This window comes from Brassica rapa, chromosome A03, assembly GCF_000309985.2.
Source record: "Brassica rapa cultivar Chiifu-401-42 chromosome A03, CAAS_Brap_v3.01, whole genome shotgun sequence".
Classification (NCBI taxonomy): Eukaryota; Viridiplantae; Streptophyta; class Magnoliopsida; order Brassicales; family Brassicaceae; genus Brassica; species Brassica rapa.
Window position 1 is genome coordinate 29,925,318 of NC_024797.2, and position 22,532 is coordinate 29,947,849.

Genomic DNA, 22,532 nt, shown 5'->3' on the forward strand with positions numbered 1-22,532 from the left:
GATTGTTACAAACCGCCGACAACCGCTACCAACCGCAAAAGCTGCGTTTGCGGGTGGTAGCGGGAAAACCAGTCGCCCTCTTAATATCCAAACCGAACCCAAAACTATCTGAACCGAACCGAGCCGAAAGTTCAAGTAGTAAATAGATCATATAGCCTCATATCCGAACTATCTAATACCCAAAATATCCAAACCGAACCAATATCAAAAATGTCAGGCCTAACTTAGATAGTCTAGATATGTTCAAACTATATAGACAAGTGATCAATTTATAGGGTTACTATAGCTGTTTAGCATGTAAACTCTAGTTGCTAAAAAAACATGTAAACTAGACAACTAGTACACAACCCATGCTTTTGTAATCCTTTAAAGCCCTCACAATCTTGTCTATCTTTGATCGTGGCACTAGCCGGAACATGAATCAGAAACAATAACAACAAAATGAATTGTTAATGACGATCACTACAACGTTCTCGCAAGACCTTAAGCAACTCCGCTTCCTCAAGATACTCAACATTTGTTTCATAAATTCTGGACTCTTCTTCAAACCCACGCTCGTGTGTAGTAACTAGTAATAATGATTGAATATATAGTCATTTTAGAGCAACTTAGTTATTATTCTAGTTTAAAAAAAAGACTCTGAATTTCACCTATTGTTACTAATCAAGTGGAATGTAACTTTTTCACTTTTACTTTATCCCCTATATATTAATTGAAAAACATTACAATTTATTTTTGTAGCCATATATCATCAATAAAATGATTCTTAGAATCATTAAAAAAATAGGTTGATCCATCTAATTATATAATAAGTTTTTTATTAAACTAACCATAAATTCATTATTAATGTTCTTTATTGTTTCTTTAAATAAAAGTTATGGAATTGTCTAATGTGGCTAAAATGAATATGTAAATTAATGATTTTGAATAATAAAAATTTGATAAAAATTAGTGTATCTTCATCATATTTGTTTAATTATAAACTATTAAAATAAACTAAACAACCACATTAACAATATAATAAAAAATTAGATTTTTTTGTATATGTTATATTTTGAATTTTAAAAAATAACTAAAACTGTTAAAAAGTCTCACATTCAAATTTTGGGATCCATGGTTTAAAACTTTTGTTATGATAAAATACAAGTGATTACAAACTCATATAAATAATAAGTCTAATTTAATTAATTATCAAGATTAGAAGATATATATATATATATATATTGTTTTAAATTAAAATATATACCATATAAAATACATAAATATTTTAATTTTGAAATTTACTTTGAACAATTTTTTTGATAAAAGCTTTCAATAGACATTGACAACTTAATTTTTTAAAATATAAATGACTAAAACTATTAACCCCACATTAAAAAATTTGTTATCAATAATTTAAAATATTTGCTTTAAAAGATACAAATGATTAAAAAAATATATGAGTAGAAAACATCATTTAATAGACATTAATATTAAAAATATACTATGTATATTAATATCATTTAAATTTGTATATTCTATCAAATAGAAAAAAATATTCAATATATATTTATTATTTCATAACACATAAAATACATAATACATAAATTTAAATTGATATATAATGTCCACCCCGCGCAAGACGTGAATCTTAACCTAGTTTAAATAGTAAAATTGTTTTTTTTCTAGCTTGTGTTTTACCATTTTGGTTTCTACTCTTTTTCACTTTATTTTTACCTCATCCTACCAATCAGACTTAATATATATTTTAAAGAGAACATATTTAGCCACATCAATTAATATTTCTATAATTGATTGAGCTTCACAACATGGTTATGTTTTAAAGAGACCATACATAGTACTAACATTAAATTCTGCCTAATTTTTGGAGCGATCAACAAACCACATGCGTTTTTTTGTGAGCAAAACCACATGCGTTGCATTTGCATTGCAAGCTTGGGACTAGTCTTCACCAAACATAGCTTTTGCACCGCTCAGTTTTTTTCATTTTATATGTTCATATAATTTATATCTCTTCTGGAAACTGTGAACATAGTATCGACCACGTGTTTAAATTAGGACCGCAGTATTTTCTTGATGATTTTAATGGCAATTGTGTGTGTAAAAGTTGGTAGTCACGAATATTAAATTGAAGCATCACATGAATGATGCTGCTAAGCCTATTTAATAACGCGTAATAGTTTAGTAATAAACTAAAAACTTGTGTTCTACATACGGACATATTCTGTTTTTTTTTTTTGTAATGGCTTCTTCCTCTTACGCACCATTCTCTGCAGTCTTCAGCGGTTTCGCTGCAACGAAACCTAACCCACCTCCAACTTGTTCTGCTTTTCTCGTCCCTAAGCGAAGATCAAATTCTCGGAATCTGAAAAATGGGGTTTCCTTGAAATCTTGGAATAAGCATGGATTTCAATTCACATCAAGAAATTTGAGTGTGTATGCAAGAGCTACTGAAGAGAAGACTGTTCATGATTTCACTGTAAAGGTACGTGTCTATTTCTGTTTCTGATCAAGAAATGAATCTAGCTTTTTTTGTTTCTTGGTTAGGTTCTATCGAAATAGAATAAAACGTTAAATCTCTCAAAATATTATTTTCAGTAATTTTTGAAGTATATATCCATATTAATATATATAAGCAATCAAGAGCTTGAAACATCCTTGGTAAATCCTAAAACTAAAACATAACTATTATGTTATTGTTTTTCTTTTTGAACAGGACATAAGTGGGAAGGATGTTTCCCTAGACAAATTCAAAGGAAAACCTCTGTTGATCGTTAACGTTGCTTCAAAATGGTGCTTAAATTATTTTTTTGATAATTATAGTTTTCCTGTAAATGTATTCTGAATTTAATATTTTATTTTCAGTGGTTTAACATCATCAAACTACACAGAGCTTTCACAATTGTACGACAAATACAGAAACCAAGGTATCTTTTGCTATTACATCAGACTGAATATGTAACATATTGTGTGACTTTTCTCTCATTCTTTGTTATGCCTCTCGTTTTTTAGGATTTGAGATTCTAGCTTTCCCTTGCAATCAATTTGGAGGTCAAGAACCTGAATCAAACCCGGATATCAAGCGGTTCGTGTGTACCAGATTTAAAGCTGAGTTCCCTATATTCGATAAGGTATGGAGAACACACACACACAAAAGAACCTCTCATTCAGTTATTTATATTATTGGCTGTACATTTTGAAAATCAGGACAAGAGGCCCTTTTGAATGTTGATGAGTTGTGTGTATACAGGTTGATGTGAATGGACCGAGCACAGCTCCAATCTACCAGTTCTTGAAATCAAAGTCGGGTGGGTTCTTGGGTGATCTCATCAAGTGGAACTTTGAGAAATTCTTGGTTGACAAAAAAGGCAACGTCGTCCAGAGATACCCTCCCACGACTTCTCCTTTACAAATTGAGGTACTAATCTTTGATTTATTATATCATTTTACATCATCTAAAGAATTATAACAGTTCCAAGAAAGCATGTGTATATAGAGAATCTATCAACTCATAACAGTCCTCTATTTTCATATAATATATGGGGTTAATATTTAATACCACCTTTTGTCTTGATATGTTGCAGAAAGACATCCAGAAGTTGCTTGTGGCTTAAATTTTATACTGTTCATAATGTGTGTATAAGAGATTCGTAGTGTCTCAATAACCTGTTTATTGTTGGTATACCAGAAATTCAGATAGACATGTATCCCTTATGTAACAGTCTTATAGAAATGACATTATACGATCGGAAATTCAAATGAACATTTATGCACACTTTGGAGACATCCGATTATTATGCTATTTCATATACACACATGATCACACACATAATCGTTGAATATAACCAAAGTCAAAGGGCCAGCTTATATAAAATTAGTAGATCAACGTTGGCGTCGTGAAGAAGAGTCGTTACGTGACCGTGGCTGAAACCTGTGGCGGAGATAAATCGGTGATGAGACCTGTGAGGATCGTCGAGATACTCGAGGAGGAGGATCTCGTCTCGGTCTAGCCTTAGGGAGAGCTGGCCGTGGCCGTTGACTTTCTTCTTTGAGTTCTTCTTCTTCACGAGGAAGGATGACGAAGTGTGGTGAGCATCTTTGTGGGGCAAAACAGGAGAAGAAATCTTGTTCGGTCGTCGTCGTGCTCTCGATGGTTTGGTTAAATGTTCTGATCAATCTATACGACGACAAGTAGTCAACATGATACCATATGACATATCTTGAATAACCCACCTGCTGCTGCTAGTGGTAGGTCTTGTGGGGTGGAATGAATTGCTACGTCATCGATTTTCGTGATCTCTCTGTTTCCGGTAAACGGAATTTCAGACGTCGGGTCTTGCCCTAACCGTACAAGCCTCTCGCTCGACTCCATGTTTTTCTATTTTTTTCCTGACAGAGAGCACTTTATATACTACTAGAGTCGAGGGATATACTTTATTTTGTGATCTAAGTTACTCCCTCCGTTTTAAAATAGATTATGTTTTAGAGAGTTTTTGATGTTTCAAAATAGATGATGTTTTCTTATATCAATGCACTTTTTTATTTTATCAAAAACTGTATAACCAATGATATTTTGTTGTCTGTTTTGTGATTAGTTGAATAACTTTTAATTTATATTTTAATGATATTTTTAATATAAAAAATAAGTTTCTTAATAGTTGTGCACAATCTTAAAACTTCATGTATTTTGAAACAGAGGGAGTATTACTTTTTGTATGATTCTATAGTTTGTGTTTTAGATTTGTATTTGTAAAAGATGTTCATCATATGACTTTTGTTTTTTAGAAAATTGTAGGCCATAAAGGATTATAGATGATAATATATCTTTTGTTTGTTTGCAATAGTTGTTTTTGTTGTCGAGAAAAATAATAGTTATTTCTATATTAATTAAAGAAATATGGCATTGTTATGTTATGAGGATTTCAAATGGTCTTCACGTTGTTTCTTTTAAAAAAAAAAATAATCTTATATTCGATGTATTATTTGTGGTTCGTAATATTTTGGGTTTGAAAGAATTGTGTTGTGAGTAATTTTTTTGTTTGTATATCTTAAGAAAAATTACTTTTTATGTTGAAATCATAGTCTCTCGACATGCTATTGGAATGGAATTGATGATTATTTGAAGTTGCATTTCTTATTAACAACCAATATATATGACTCTTTTTGAGGTTCTCGCCAGCCTTAATACTTGAATAATATTCCAAAAATAAAATATTAACTTTGGTGAGAAATTAGCAATCAAAAAATTAGCCATCCAGTTGGAAATGTTGTTCCTGGTGATCATCGGTCTCATTTTTAAGTTTATTGTTGGGTGATACTCGGTTTTGATAAAATAAGCTCTATTATTTGTTAGGAACAAATATGAGCATCTATGGACCATTTCTTGCTTGGTCTTACTCTTAAACATATGATTTCAGATTAAGGAGAAGAGATTCATAATGGTTTATATGTTCCATTCAAGATTCGGAGGATCCATTGGAAGAAATTATTTTTATTTAAAGAGATCCGAAATTGCATTTGAACTAAATTAAATATGTTTTGTTCTATAAACAATGAAGATTATTTTCCTTATACAATTAACATACTTTAAAAAGAAACTGAAATACACACTGTTTGGATTTCTATTACCGAAGTACTAAAACGTTTGCATGGTTTGCATATTTTTAAACATATTTATAGTGTAACTATTTATTATGGCACATTTCTGTATATTTTTTATTAGTGAAAATTGTTGTAAAGAATTTTTCATTTTTAATCATTCGTCCCAAAAATAGAATTTCAAAAGCCACAGAAGTTTACACTTCTAAGGATAAACCCGTCCTACACACGGGTATTCAAGTAATTTTTCCTAAAAACATTTTATATACATTTAGAAATATTTAGTTTATTCTTAATTAGTAATAATTATTTGGTTTTTGTTATTTTTGTTAGAAATCATACACTTATCTAACTATAATAACAATTCCTTTTTAATTAGTGTAACTATTTTTTTTTCTAATTTAATTATGAAATAAGTAAATAAATATTCAGAATTACATTTGAAGTTCAATACATAGAGCATGAAATTTCTCTCTTATAAATTTATTTTAATCCATTGATAATTTTATATTTTCTTATATATTTTCTTTTAAATCAAGCTTTGCATAATGGAAAGGTGAATCGATGTAAAATTTTATTTTCTAAATTAGCTAATCTGTATAATAGTTTAATATTGATCGTTACTACTTGAAAACAACCATATTTATTTTAAGAAATTATCAAATAAAATACATGAACATATTAGGATATTCTAAAAAAATATTACTGTTAGCTTCTAATGTATAGCTTATGATTTTCTCTATTTTTATTTAATTACTTCACGAATATGATTTTTGTAGATTGTTTATAATACATTTGACTGATTTTATTGCTTTTAAAATTTAACCTAAACATTAGTCTCAAAATTTGTTTAAAAAATATCATATAAATATATACCAGTGTATATACACTACACAGCCAGATTGATATATTATTTGTAGATGACTTCTTCGTCATCATCAGCTTCTTCTTCTTCTATATGCTTTTCTTTCCTGTTGATTGCTTTCTCAGTTGTCTAGTAGTCATTGCAAAACACAGATGCTAATCAGGGGGGAAAAAACTAACAAAACATTGACAAAAAGAAAGATACGCTGGACTTACCACAGCATCAAGCTCAATACCAAGAATTAAACACAGATTCTCGAACTCTTCCTTAGCTACACAGTTAAAAGAAGAAGACTAAGAAATAAAAGAAGATTAACTGAATCAAACAAATGGATTGAAGAAGAAGGATGGTATACCAGTGTATATAATTTTCACCAGAAGAGTGGTTAAAAGGCAGTGAATAAGAGCAAAACCTAACATGATCCAAGGCGTCAGCTAATTAGTGAATACTCTTTACAAAACTGGCCGATCAAAGTCATTTCCAACATACAAAACTGTGTTCAACTACATCAAAGAAGAACAACTAATAAGTGGATCTTGTTCTTCTACTTGTTCAGAGTTCTGTCTTTTCTGGTCACATAGAACAACAAAAGAGAAGCATTTTTAATTTCTTATATTACATATCCAAGTGTATATGAACAGAGAGAAAAAGAAGAACACACCGTGTCTCTAAATTTGCGGCATGAAATTGAACTTAGGAGGATTAAAGTACAGATTTGGCAACACCTATAGTGTCGCTGTAGATCTGCATCAACATGGCAGGAACCGGAGTTGGGTTGAGACACCGTGGTAGAGGCGGACGAAGAGTACTGTGCAGGACCGGGGTTGGGTTGGCCGGATCCTATCCATCAGCTTCTTACCAAATGAATCCTGTAAAAGAAGGAGAGCTAAAAAGACAATTTCAGAGAAGGAGAAGTGAAGATAAAAAATACTAAATTTAATAACTCGCAAATTTCTCACTTTTGAATTGGGTGAAACAGATTTTATGTTGTTCAACGGCGTTTGATTTGCTGGAATCAGGAAGCTTCTGCATCAGCTCTTGATCTTCTCGGCTGAGACGTTCTCACTGCCATAAACAAAACAAATTCTATAAACAGCCAAAAGGGATGAGTATATGATCTGAGTGGAAACCAACGATGCATCAATATGAGTGGAAACTAAAACTGAATAAAAAATGGGTTTAGTACTGCGTTTAAGTTTTTTTTTCTTTTTTTTTGGTAAAAACGTTAGGTTTTTCTATTAAACCAACGAAACCATAAACCAGTTTAGTCCCCAAATAACATGTTTCAATACTACACTCACAATGAGGGAGATAGAAAGTTAACCCTAACCAATCCTTAACGTAAGGGTTATGTTCCTTTGTTACCTTTGGAGCCATCAAGAGTACAAGTTTCTTCAGTCATGTCATTTGGATTCTGAGCTCCAATCCTACACTCCAAAATTAGCAAGCCATAGATTGCTCTGTTAATCCAAAAGCATGTATCTTTTTCATATAACGATGAACGATTCTATCTGAATGTAACAACTTAGCCTGTTAAAGATCAATCAAAATTGTATATCACAAAGATTCCTTTATTTCTTGGAGATTCATAAAGAATGAAAAAGTGTTATGTTTCCATAAACTTACACGCCGGAGAGGAATGCCAACCGTCCCGTGAATTTATGCTGGTATCACGACAAATTTCCATCGCCAGCGCATCATTAATTTCCAGATCCATGACTTTGAAATCGGATTCAGATTTTCAAACGTCAAACACAGATGCAAAAAAAATTAAGCAAATGTAAATTCCATGTGCACAGAAAGAACAAAAAGGGAAATTTAACTTACAGACTGCCATTAATAAGAATCTAGGATGAAATGTCAATTAAGAGGTCTCTTAGAAACAATCGCTTCTAATGGAGAAAGAAGATAAATGAGGATCTGAAGAAGATTGTGGAAGGATTAGATTGTTTGAGGGTTCCGTGAAGTGCATATATATACCGAATGCAATCGCAACTGATGGATAGGAAGATGAAGGATGACCAAGTAGTGTGATGCTTAGATAACTGGATCGTCACTGCGCGATCGAAGAGAAACGAAGAACACAAAGGGGTTCGCATTGCAACTGATTAGGGCCGCAGACGAAGCGCAACACAAAGCCCACGTGAAGCCCGTTCGGACAGAGCAACGCTTTAGTGAAACGGTGCGGATCCGACGTGTCAATGCTGTAGACTTCCTATTTCTGACGTGGAATCCGAGCTGTCACCCCCAGGAGAGATTGAAAGTGTATTTTATATATAAAGACTACAAAAGGTTTTTCTTCGATAAATACTGTATTTACCTTTGTTTGCAAAAGACTACACTACAATTAATTATGATGTTACGATTATTGTTAATTAATCAGAGAGAACTTTCTGATTAAGTTTAAAGAGGTAATTAAGTATGTAATTTACATGTTGTGACTTCTTTGTTTTTATTATCATCTACTTGATTGATAAATATGACTTTGTATTACTTAAAGAGGATATAATATTTGATTATTTTAAAACGGCTGACTAGTACGTATTAATTTATTTATATTTCTGAAAAGGAGGATCTACTTTTGTATTACACTAAAAAAATTAGAGAAAAGTTAAAAGGAATAAAAAAAAGATGTGTTGTATATCATCAACAAGAGCCAATCGCTAGGATTTGTTTCGTTTGACATTTTCTAAATTTCTAGGTAAGACTTCAATTTTCTTGAGATGACATATACCATTAAACTTGGACATTTTCAAAATGTAACCAACTAAATTATCAATGTATCGATAGTGGACTTGCACAACAACAATCCTATCCAGATCCTACTTACCTGACAATAATTAACCTAACAATGTTTAATATTACAAATGTGAACTAGAACAATCAGCATCAAGGAAATCAGTTGATAGAACAAAGCACAAAAACCCTAAATCGATATCCCAAAAGATTATAAATATATAGGTTACCGCAAACACCGCATCGGTCTTTGCCTTCCCATGAACAATTTGAATCGGGCAGCGACCAAGATAGACAATCGAAATCTGAAACATGATGAACAAAAGTGCACCAAAAGGTCGATCAATACTAAATAGTACCAGCTTGTAACATAAAATATCCCTCTCATCAAGACAGAGGATTTGCTGCATATTACAATCTGGCACCGTTGATGACACCTTAAAAATATATGTTAGTGTCTCTTTGATTGTCTTCCCTATTCCTGGCTAACGCCCGTGTGACTCTAATTTCTCAGATGAATGCAAACAAAAGTCTTGGTGACAACTTGTTACATAATGGAATGCAAAATATAAGTACTCCGTAAACCATTTTCCATCAGACCCAGTTAAGAAAAGTTTGAGAAGCTCAACCTCATATATCGATCATTCTTATAAACATGCCTCTGAGGATTCAAAACACATTTCACACTCCCCAAGTAAGAACTATCTTTCTCTTCACGAAGTTAAAACCTATTTGTTGCTAACTACAGGAATTACAAACCTAGGTTTGTCTGAAAATAGTCCATTAACTGGTTTCTACACAAGAAAACGTGGGAACAAATGAGAAAAAGGAGAAAGCAAGACCTGCATGACAAGAGACACCTAGCTAGCAACACGAGAAAAAATATTTGTAGATATTTGACACGATTTGAAGAATATTAATCACCCCATCACTTAGAAACAAATCCCAAGACTTGAAAATAGTATTTTGGCAGAAAGAAAAACACATAATTCATTTAAATGTGGGAAAGTCACATTTTACTTTTCTTCAAAATTTAGTCATAGACACGCATACATAAGCATTCAGTCATAGACACGCATACATAATTCAGAAAGAAATTCAATTACTGTAGATTTCGTAACCACTATATATATAGAATTGGCCATATCTACAAATCGCTTCTGGAACCCATATTTACTACTTAAAAGTTCGAAAAGAATACACAAATTGATGAGCCTGTGGTCGTTTTGAAAATTAAATGCAAAGAACGTGTTCTTAGATCAAGAACCAAGTCCACAAGAATATTCTCGTAAAGATTCACAACGTGATCACATGGAACCAATGGTATATAAATTAGATACCATCTATATAAATATAGTGGTTATACATCAAGCAAAATGTACAAGCATACAATATAAATAATCTAGAAAACCAACAGCTGAAGATCATGAACAGTAATTTGCAAATCCACAGATGTCATCATATGAAGCAAATAATAGATCTATACATATTTATGAATCAAGATACTAAATCACAGATTTTGAAAGCTAGCGGAAACCGAAAAAAAGAGAGGATACAAAACCACATGATTAATAATCTAAGCTTGAATTGAGAAAATTAAGGATTCAAAAGAGTTAGGACCAGCCTAAGAAAGAACTAGGTTAACGTTAATGGTCCCATATTAATCTTGTTTAACCGAACCATAAACATTTAGATTAAAGCTTTTTCGAAACTAATGATCTCATAAAATATAAAGTAGAACAAAGGAGAAAAGAAAGAGTAAAGTCGTATGCATTTAGAAACCAAATCGTTACATATTATAGGAGCGAGATCGTATCAATTACCTTAATTTGGAGGGATGAAGAACATAAGAGAGAGAGAATGGGAACACAATTAAAGAAGAAAACGTGAACAGACCGAAAAGAATCGGAGCCGGAATCTGACAGATAGAGCAGTGAGCACGCAAGAGAAGCAAATGCATCGAACATGCAAAGTGCCTTTGTGTGCTCACTCTCTTCTGTCAGTTTCTATGCGTTTCTCTAAAATTTATCCCAAAACTCATTCAATGTCCTTACCTACACAGATTCTGAAATAAGAGATCGACCATTGGAAATGGGTTTGGGATGTAGAGTTAGATCTGAGAGGCTTAGGATAAGCAAGAACCAGAGGGAATATTTATAATCAAAGGAAAAGAGGAAAGTTTCATTTTTGGATACCCTTTGCGAAAACAAATCTAGGGTTTGACCAAATCAAGAAGGGAAAATAAATTAACAAAAAAGAAAGAACAAAGAGAGAGATATTCGGGGAGAGGAGAGAAGAAGAGAAGAGAGGAGAAGGGAGATTAACAAAAGATGAAAATAAAAAACATTATCCCTCTCTGTCGTTCACACTCTTCAAGAGTCTTATCTCTGTTTTTGAGTTTTGTCTCTTTTCTCTCTCCCTCTTACATGCAACGGGACAGATGTCTAGAGAGAGAGACATTTTGAGTGGAGGGGAATTGGATTCAACAGTACATTGCAGTTTATAGTGGTCAATCTCATAGCCTATAAACGGCAACGACAAACCTACTAAAGATCTTGAATTTTGCGTATGAATTTTGGTCTTTCACGATGGAACCTGCTCTTCTTTTGTTGTAATTAAAATAAGTATTTCCGCGTTTTACTTTTTAATTTTCAATTGTTTTCTTAATGACACACAGACAATAAACAGGTGAAACAAGGCGGAAACAAATAAAGCAACTCAACACAGAAATCTCATACGTTTTACATTACTAAAGGAAACTTTTGTTTTCAATTCTTAATTCTACACCTATATAGTTTTCTCATTATTCAAAATTCTGCAGATAAAAACAAATTACAGAGTCACCATTTTAAAACATAACTAGGATAAGACCCGCGCCTTGCGCGGGATTAAGTTATTATTTTTATTATATTTTGGAAAATGAAACAATAGTTTGGCTTCATTTGGATTACGGGTGTTCAATCCGGATATCGGATTGGTTTCGGTTCGGTTCGGTTTTTTCGGTATTTGGTTAGTAAAATATAACTACTATTCTAAATCCATATGTACTTTGATTTTAGTCTTTCACATACTTTTGAAAGATTTCAACTGGACGACTAAATTGATCAGCCAATCTTGTTGCTTTAAATCATTAGTGTTTATATATATATATATATACATATATATATTATTTAGTTTGAATATTTATTAAATAAAAATTCATATGCGTTATATTTTATGATCATTTGTAACTTATTATAACAAAAAAAAAAATTTATTGATCACAAAATTTTCAGAGTGGGAATATTCAAATTTCTAATAATATATAGACGTTTTGAAAAATTCAAATATAACATATAAGAAAAAATATAAATGTTTTTATTATATATTTAATGTGATTTTTTAACATCTTTCACTAATATAAAATTAAAAAAAGAACTAAGATACCAAAATTGTTATCAAATATTTATTATTCATAATAATTAATTTTCATTGTATACGTTAATCATATTAGGTAATTTCGTAGATTCTAATTAAGGAAAGTGCAAAAAAAATTTTGGTAGATTATTTATCAATTCGATAGTTAGTTTAATAAAAAATATAATGTAAGTCAAGATGGACCAACCTATTTTTCTAAGAATAGTATATTTTATATAGTCATTTATTAAATGAGAATTTATAATCATACAGTTCTATGATCATTCATATCATTTTATAACTGAATATTTAAATCATCGATAACAAAATTTTCAATGTGAAATCTTTAATAAGTTTATAATTTATAAATGTTTTTGAAAATTCATTGAAAGTTTTAATATTAAAATATTTATGTAATCTTATGGTATATAGTATAATATATATATATATATATATAAATATATATGTTTTATTATTAAATGATATTTTTTACTCATATGGTTTTAAAATAATGTGTATCTTCTTATAATATTAAATAAAAGTTCATATTAATACAATTTTATGATCATTTGTAACTTATTATGACAAAAAAAAAATCTATTGATCACAAAATTTTCAGAGTGGGGATCTTCAAATTTCTAATAATTTATAGACGTTTTGAAAAATTCAAAATATAACATATAAGAAAAATTATAAATGTTTTTATTATATATTTAATGTGATTTTTAAATATATTTTAATAATATAAAATTAAAAAAAAAGAACTAAGATACAAAAATTGTTATCAAATATTTATTATTCATTATAATTAATTTTCACATATACGTTAATCATATTAGGTAATTTCGTAGCTTTTATTTAAGGAAAGTGCAAAACATTTTTTGGTACGTTATTTATCAATTCGATAGTTAGTTTAATAAAAAGTGTAATATAAGTTAAGATAGACCAACCTATTTTTCTAGGAATAGTATATTTTGTATAGTTATTTATTAAATAAGAATTTATAATCATACGGTTCTATGATCGTTCATATCGTTTTATAACAAAATATTTAAATCATCGATAACAAAATTTTCAATCTGAAATCTTTAATAAGTTTATAATTTATAAATGTTCTTGAAAATTCATTGAAAGTTTTAATATTAAAATATTTATGTAATCTTATGGTATATAGTGTTTAATATGTATATATATATATTTATTTTATTATTAAATGATATTTTTTACTCATATGGTTTTAAAATCATGTGTATCTTCTTATAATAAAAATGTTAAACCATTGATCATTAATTTTTAACATAATAATTTTAATAGTTTTAGTCATTTATTATCGTTTTTAAAAATTCAAAATATAACATATACGAAAAAATCTAAATTTTCTTTTTATAGCTAATTTGATTGTTTAATTTATTTTAATAATATAAAATTAAACAAAAAATGATGGAGGAGATATACATTGTTATCAAATCTTTATTATTAAACTCATTAATTGTCATATATATATTAGTTATTTATGGTAATTCCGTAGGTTTTATTTAAGGAAAGAAAATATCATATCATATCATTATATCATATAGTTTGACCAACTTATATATCTAACAACATATAAAAATCGAATGTGGACCTACTTATTTTTCAATTGAATGTAATTGAATACCTAATTGAGTGACACCTATGCATTGGGGCCTCTTTTAATTAATACAAAATTGAGGTTACATCTTTTCAAATGTTCCTCAATTAATATATAAGGGATTTCTTCAGTTACAAAAAATGGCTTTAATGTGCTATCAGTTGCCGACGTTAATTACGTTGTTCTTTTTGGATTTGCTAAGAGTATTTTATTAAAATGCAAGAAAGGTTAATTTTGTTTATAAGTTTTCGGGAAGAAAACAAAGTTTAGAGAATTAACCATGCGTTTAATTTAGTTTGAGACATAGCAATAATTAAGTTAATAATAACGTTGGTCCATCCCACTAAAGCAGAAATGTAGTTTAACTATATATTTGAAATTTTAAACTGCATAAATGCATCGTGCTTATAGTTTAATAATTACACTAGTTAATTAAAACACAGTAACACCAAGTTAATCTCGAGATATCTCAATTGTACGTTATCTATCTAACTATCTATATATATATAAACTAGGTGGACAGTCCGCACGTATGTGCGGGCATTAACATTAATATTAAATTAATATTATATTTACAACTATATAATACTCATGTTACATATATATGGTTAATATAAAAGATTCGATGTTACATATTGATATTTATACTATGTTCATATGAACAAATAATACATTAGAACGTTTAGAAAACGATCACATTTAACACTAATCTTAAAACATCAGAAAAATATAATTGAGAAAAAATAAATATTTCATGTATAATCTCAATAAAAAAATTAGCCATAAAATATAAAAGAGATATTTGAATTACCTGAGATTTATTATCATTGGTTTCATTGTAACAGCAGAGATGATTTACAGTTTTCTTCTCTAAGCCTTGAATTAGAAAAGAGGTAATTCTAACAAAAATGTTTAAAGATGTAAACAATTCCCAAAAGAAAACAAATTATATAATTGATAGGACAACGTCAATGAGTTTTAAAGTTTTTAAAAATCTTTGAGATTACATTTGGTTCTCAGACGTACCAAAGAGGATTACGCACAATAAATAAATTGCACTTGATTAGCGTACATATCTTATATTATATTCTTGATAAGTGATTTAACTTTATAAAAAAAAATTACTTTTTCCGAAATGGATGCTCAGTTCCTGGATAAACAGAGTCGTCTCTTTTTGTTAGTTGCTATGTTGCATGGAAACTCGGTTGAAGGTACGTTTCACGTTTCGGAATCGGAATCTCTCGGAAACTCGCGGAAACGCATTGGAAACTCGTTTCTTAAAAATCTCAGTTTGGAAACTTAGTGAAAACTTGCGTTTCTATTTTGGAAACTCGCATTTCTGTTATGGAAACACTAGAACTTTCCAATTGGTTATGATTTGCGGTTATGATTTTTATTTTAGTTAAACTATTTAATATTTAAGTAATGGGTTCTGTTATTTTGAATTTTTATATGATTTTGATGTTTAATGATGACTTATATTTTTGGTATGATTAAATAGAATGACTATTTGTTTATTTGTATTCTAAGATATACTAAACATAATAAAAATTAATGCAAATATAAATCATATATATATATATATATATATATATTTATAGACGTTTCTAAAACGTTTCCAAAGCAAAAAAATCAAAAATCACGTTTCCACGTATCCGTTTCCGTTTCTATGCAACCTAGGTTAGTTGAATCACTACTAATGCAAAAATATAGATAAAGATACAACATGGAGAGGAAGAGAACAAAAATAAATGGAGAAGAAGAATCCCCCGTAAAATTACAAGTAATGGTGTTCCGGTCTATGAGTTACTTATTGATTATCATACATCTGCGCAAGCTCACAAAAGTAGAATTTAAATTATAACGATCAAACATATGAAAACTTAAAAGATAGATGCGTGAAATTAATGGGGGTGGCGTGATATTTATATAGCAAATTAGTTTAAGTTTCTAAATGACCTAGTTTTTAAGAGAAGCTATGAGATAGAATATCCTCTAATAAATTTTAATTCAGCTATGAGATAGAATATCTTTTAATAAATTTTTAAAGATATTTTGGTTATAATATATACATAATTTTGGTAACTCAGATCTTGCTATATATATATATATATACTTAAATATTAAATGCATGATATTAGGAAAGAAGATATCTCGTGAGTTGATTGCAACCGGTTTTTGATAAAACAAATCCCACTATAAGGATTTAAATAATAGATAATAAGGAAAAAATAAAGAATTTTAACGTTAAAACCTCCCAACTAAGTTTGTTTTAGGTAAAAACTCTCAAACTAAATATTTAACGAAAAATTCTCTAAACTAACTTTATTTAATGAATTAAACTCTGATAGGTCATAATTACTATTACTACGAGTAAGTCTTTAGTTTATGGGTTTTTATACTAAGTAAACATAGTTGAGGAATTTTACAATTAAAATAAAAAAAAATTCAAAATATTGTAATAGGAGGATAAATTTTCAAAATACATTTTATAAATTAATGTATAAGCTTCTATAAATGACTTAAAACCTCTTAATAATTTAAAACGTCTGATTTTTATAAATGTATTTATAATTTTATAAATGATTTATAAAGCATGCATTGAATTATTAGACATTAATTGTTATTATGATACTTTATATAAAAATATAATTCTTTCTATACGAATATAAAATCATTATATCAATTCAAATAAACACTTTTGTTTATTATTTTATGTAATTTATAAATATATACAAAAATTGATCGCATTATTACTTTTTCATAGTTTCAACAATTAGTTACCATAAATAATTATTTCTAATATTATGTAGATTATTTGGAAAGTGGTAATTGAATTATTCTTTCCTTTTAGATATAATTATAATAAATAAAATTAAAAAATCATCGGTCAATCAAATTATAACAATTTGAAGAGTTTATTTATGATCAACACGTAATAAAAAATCACTTATGTGACTTCTCAATCAATTGATAGTAGGATTTATATTTTTATAAATAATTTATAACATTATATAAATAATTTTAAAATTCTGATAAATTTATTCTGTAAACAATGATAAATAATTTAAAAATCAAATTAATGAACATGTTTGAATTTTGTAATATTTAAAATAGTTATTATATAATTATATTCGAATACAAATCATCAAGTAGAGTATAAAACTATTATAATTATCTTATATAAAAATTTGTTCATTATATTTTACAGTTTATAAATATTAAAAGTAATAAATATAGCATTATTAATTTTTCTATAATTTCGAGATTTAGTTGTCATAAATTGTTATTTGTAATATTCTTTAGATTATATGACAAGTGATGTTAAATGTTTTTAGACTTATCTTAAATTTTTCGATCTAACTTAAATAAATAAAAATTAAAAACAATCGACCAATCAAATTATAACAATTTTTTTGAAACTTCACCTATGAGCGACACGTCACCAGATCTCAATAAAGTGACTTTTCTTTTAATATATAGGGGGATAAGTTTGTTTCTCTCCTATGCTGCCACCTAAAATGTCACGTCAGAAAATCATGCGTTCTGGAGCTGACACGTGTTCAGATAAGTAAAATTCTGCGTTTCATTTAATCGAGTTATGTTTCGTTTGTTCATATGTTAATGGACTTCTAAACATTTAATTGGCCCAACGGAGAGAGGTTGTCTTCCCCGATGGCGTAAGGCTCGTGTCGTCTTCGATCTACACCAGCTATGGAGGAGATATGATGAATTGAGTGAATCAAATAGACGTGAAAAACCTTTGTGCCAAGCTTTAATTGCGTCTTTTCGTCTTCTGTTGTAATCTTCCGAAGCGTTACGTAACAACCTTCAAAAATACTTCCATGATTTCTCATTCATTGTATCTCGTTTTATCCTTTTTTTCCTAGTAATGAATCTCCCACCTATAAAAAGGTAAAGCTTCATCTCTTAAAAATCATCCTCACAAATCCAATAGTATTCGATATTTTCTCATTATAATAGTTAACTCCTCTGTTCGACTTGTTGATCTGAATTATGGGTTGTTCTTCCACCTTAGAGGTGAGGTTGCTCAGTTTCTGGGAAATTGATATGTTTTTTTATTGATTCTAAGATATTTTGTTTTTAAAACATATCTTAGTATTAAAATAATTTGTCTTTACGAAGAAGGTTGTATAATCTCAAAAAAAAATTGAAAAATTGTATCCTAATGAGGGATTCTTTGATAACAACAAAGTGTCTTTACGAAGTCAAAAATAGAAGGACATACATATCTCTCAGTTATATCATCGATATGGTAAATGTGCTGAAGGAACCATGACAGAGGAAGATGTTGTCTTGAGAGAAAGTTCAAACAAAAAATATGTCATGAAAAAATATAAAAGTCTCCCGTTTCCTAAATCTGAGGAATATGTCCTCATGAACCAAAGTGGTCATCAGAAGAGCTAAAAGTTTTTTTTGGTTTCTTAATATGAGATGTGTTATTTATTTTGGTTTTTGGAACTGTAGAATGCTATATCTTATGTGAAAGGGGAAAAATAAATACTATGGAACTAAAGTAACTTTAAATGTGTGGGAGCCAAAGATACAGCAGCAGTACGAGTTCACTTTCTCGCAGATATGGCTTCTCAGTGATTTATTCAAAAAGTATCTTAACAGCATAGAAGTTGGTTGGCAGGTACACTCAGTTAACTTCTAGAGAGCGTGAATTTGATTTTCATTATCTTTTCTGTATAATGATTTGTGTGTTTTATTACAGATTAGCCGGATTTATATGGTGACAAACTAACAACAATACAAAAGCTCTTTACTTACTGGACTGTAGGTTCTTTAGAAAAAAATATATAGTATTATTTGTATAAATGTATATTTTTACTATGTCAAATTGAAATAGAAATAATAAGAATATTTTTATTTTTACATTTTCTTAATTATTTTTGTTAATATTTTATTATTTAACGATAGAAAATAATGAAAGTTACTGTCATTTTAATTCAAATCAAAAATATTTATTAACAATAACAATATGATCTCAGAATTATTTCCTTTATTTTTTGTTTATAATACTATTTTCAATACATAATAATTTTTAATGTTTCATAAGTTAATATAAATTCATGTAAAATAATTTTTATAATAACTTACCGCCTGTAGGGCGGGCCGATCCTAGTAACCTATAAACACATGTTGTCAAAAAAAAAACTTATAAACACATAAAAGGTTACTTAAATTATATTATGATACTTTGCCGTTGAACAAAAAAATAGTTATTTACAGCATCTTCAAGAAAATAATGTTTAAAATAAAAAATATTCTAATGATATTTTATTTTTTATTTTATAGTATAGTAAAAATGGATTTATACTATATATATAGAATAAGCTATTTTTTTGTTCAGCACTTTGTTTTTCATTCTTAAATAAAGTATCATTGAAGTATATCATAATTCTATTATAGAGTTATTATATTTTAAAGTAAAAAATAGGATGAATCATGGAAAATGGTTTTATCTTTATTTTTGTGGTTTTTTTTTTTTTGCGAAGAACTTATTCTGCTGGACACGTGTTGACGTAACAATGCGAAAAATCCAATTAATTTCTTCGTTTAATCATATACCGAATCTTTTTTCATTGGTGCTAAATGCTGAGAGTTGAGAATAAATACAAAGATGGAATATGCCGAATTTTATTAAAATAGTAATAAATATATCAGCCACCCATAAAAGAAAGTCCAAATATTTAGATCCCCCAAAACATACACTCAGCACAGAAGATTTGGTTCTAAGAAAATCCGAGTGGTGATTTTGTAAGACCACGATCGTAGACCGTCTGTGTAGTCTCCAGTCAGGCTCATGCTTTTGTTTTTGTAACAATATAATGTACCAGAAGTTTTATAAGTTAGATTAGTGATCCGTTATTATGAGAATATACAAAAACTAAGATAATGGCAAGGTTATTGTTTAGTTTAGAATCTCTGAATAAACTAAACTTTTTAAAAGTAATTGTTGTTATTAAAAAGTATAAAACTTTAACCAAATTAGAGTAATTATTATACTTAATAAATAATAAATTAGTTTGTTTTCATGTATTTTGCCGTTTTGGTAAAAATTACATTATGGCTAACCAATGAAGTAAAATCAAATAATTTTTCTATGTATAAGCATATAAGCTTTGATATAATGCAATAATTGGTCAGATTTAACCTTGTAAACCTCAGAAATATTCACCGCTATCTTGTAACTTGTTCAATTTAATTCCATCTCTCATATAGGTCTATATTACTTATTTGAAAATTGATGAACCAAATATTATTTCCTTAGGAGTTTATATGATTTAGCAACTTTTGTTTCCAATACTCCCTTTGTTTCACAAAGATGAATTTTTAGTGTTTTCACACATATTGAAAAAATACATACATTAAATCACTATAATAAATGTTTCGTTTTCTATAATTTTCAAATTTTCAATAATTTGTAATCAATAATAATTCAATAAAGTTAATTATTTTTTTTAAATCACAATTTTCATAGAAAATATAAAAATTTATTTTTGTGAAATAATTTTTTTCTAAAATATTTAACTTAATGAAACGGAAAGAGTATTAAATTATCAAGAGAACTACATATTTTAAATATGCGTGACAGGTGAAAAACTGAAAAGAGTAAAAACTTTGTGTTTGACCTAAGAATATATTCAAAGACTGTCTAGATTCAATTCTTCTCGATGACATGATTAATAAATACTAGTGTATGATAAGATTTTGTTGTCTCTGAATGACCCTGACCTTTTCTCCACACGTAAAAAACGAAGCTACGACTTGTATTTATTAGTTTTTTTCTGTCAAAATCTAGATAGAATTGCGAAGATATGTTTTATTTCGAAATTATGTACATATATTGTTTGACATAATTTTGAGTATTTATCTAGTAGTGTGCTACCAGAGCTGGCCTTGGTCCAAAACGAATGAACCATTTTAATAAGTACTGAACTATTCACTTTTTTCACAAAACCTGTTTGTGGTCTAGCGGCCTGTACACCACCATATGCATAATTTATTTTTTGGCCAATTTTTTTTGTTTGAGTTTGTGGCTTTAAGAAAATAGGACCGGCTATATGTGCTACATAGAGATAGATATAAATTGAATATCTTGAAATTTTAAATTATATAAATTTGATTGTGACAAATCTAAATCTTTTGTTTATGGATATTCATATATCAAAAATAACTAAAAATAACTAAATTATTATTATTAAATAATTAAGTAAAAATAAATTCCACAAACAAAATTTTGTATTTTAAAATTAGAGAAAAATGTTAATACAATAAGAAACCTATTCTAATTTCTATAGACAGACTCAGCTTTAATAATATAAAAGTTTTTTATTTATTTATCAAGATTACATAATGAAATTTATGCAAATCGTATGATCTTTACATATGATAAAATCCAAATCCAAATCCAAACATTTTGAGTATCCTATCCTATATTTGACCAAACTATATATTTTCTTTTTGCAAATGAACTGAATTGAATTTTTGATCCCCAACATTTTGACCAACCTTAGTATATAGTATATATCCAAATTGTCCAAATATATTAATTTGGATAGATATTTTATTCATATTCTTTTGAACTAGCTGGAATATTCTTTGCACACTTATTTCAAGTTAGTTGTTCTACCTGATCGTCTTTAAAACTCTCCTGCCCGTGCTGAGCATTAACAAATTTATTCTGTAAATGCATACATATAATTTCGTTACCAGCAAAATTAAACATTCAGCATAACGAAAAGAAGAATAAAAATAGTTTTGCAAACAAATAACAAAGTTTTTTTTTGAAAAAAAAACGAATACTTGTTTTGCTTAAAAGCAAATAACACACTTTGAAGTGGTTTGTGTATATTAGATGACATACGATCTACATTCTAAGTATTCAATGACATAATGGCGGAACCACGTGTAGATCAAGATGCGTCTAATATTAGTCGAAGATTGCGAGTCTCGCGTGCTGACTAAAACCTCGTGGTCGTCTCTTTGCAGGCTTCATCGAATTATCGTGTTCGTCATAATGTGCATATCGTTCTCGGGCTATCTGTTTGTTAGTGCCACGTGCTACATTAAGATTCGTTAATATACAATATGTATTTATTTATTTATTTATTTTATTTTGGTTAAATACGATATGTATATAAATACCTAATTAATAAGGAGAAATAAAGTAAACATATTGCTACTCTCGGCCTATGAACAGAGGGAAAAATAAGAGTATGGGATCATGGACCACATGTATTCACCAAGACCTTCCATACATCACATATTACATCTTAA

The 22,532-nt window shown here is 28.8% G+C and overlaps 1 protein-coding gene, 1 long non-coding RNA gene and 1 other non-coding gene across 13 annotated transcripts; 1 reads left to right on the top strand and 2 right to left on the bottom strand.

Moving 5' to 3' along the window:
* Positions 1-2,176: 2,176 nt before the first annotated feature.
* Positions 2,177-3,784, top strand: LOC103862090 (putative glutathione peroxidase 7, chloroplastic). Its single transcript, XM_009139799.3, has 6 exons — positions 2,177-2,485; positions 2,717-2,793; positions 2,866-2,927; positions 3,013-3,131; positions 3,251-3,418; positions 3,585-3,784. The coding sequence occupies exons 1-6, from the start codon at positions 2,243-2,245 to the stop codon at positions 3,612-3,614; spliced, it is 699 nt and encodes a 232-aa protein (XP_009138047.1). The 5' UTR covers positions 2,177-2,242; the 3' UTR covers positions 3,615-3,784.
* Positions 3,785-4,726: 942 nt separating this feature from the next.
* Positions 4,727-12,238, bottom strand: LOC103862091. 11 transcript variants are annotated; one of them, XR_004456430.1, is made up of 6 exons: positions 8,090-12,230; positions 7,829-7,923; positions 7,423-7,528; positions 6,819-7,349; positions 6,679-6,734; positions 4,727-6,592 (listed from the first exon to the last, which is right to left on the bottom strand). It is a non-coding gene; the product is annotated as an uncharacterized LOC103862091 (long non-coding RNA). The 11 variants fall into 11 exon arrangements; XR_004456431.1 differs by having other exon boundaries at positions 6,819-7,332; positions 7,829-7,993; XR_004456429.1 differs by having other exon boundaries at positions 7,829-7,890; positions 8,090-12,229.
* Positions 11,109-11,212, bottom strand: MIR156C (microRNA MIR156c). The gene has a single exon (NR_128634.1). It is a non-coding gene; the product is annotated as a microRNA MIR156c (primary transcript).
* Positions 12,239-22,532: the final 10,294 nt, after the last annotated feature.

Excerpts from the sequence above, each read along its gene's own strand:
- LOC103862090 (XM_009139799.3), top strand. The coding sequence starts at position 2,243 with ATGGCTTCTTCCTCTTACGCACCATTCTCTGCAGTCTTCAGCGGTTTC. Across the intron at positions 2,486-2,716 it reads TTCATGATTTCACTGTAAAG|GACATAAGTGGGAAGGATGT; the intron begins GTACGTGTCTAT and ends CTTTTTGAACAG. Across the intron at positions 2,928-3,012 it reads CGACAAATACAGAAACCAAG|GATTTGAGATTCTAGCTTTC; the intron begins GTATCTTTTGCT and ends CTCGTTTTTTAG.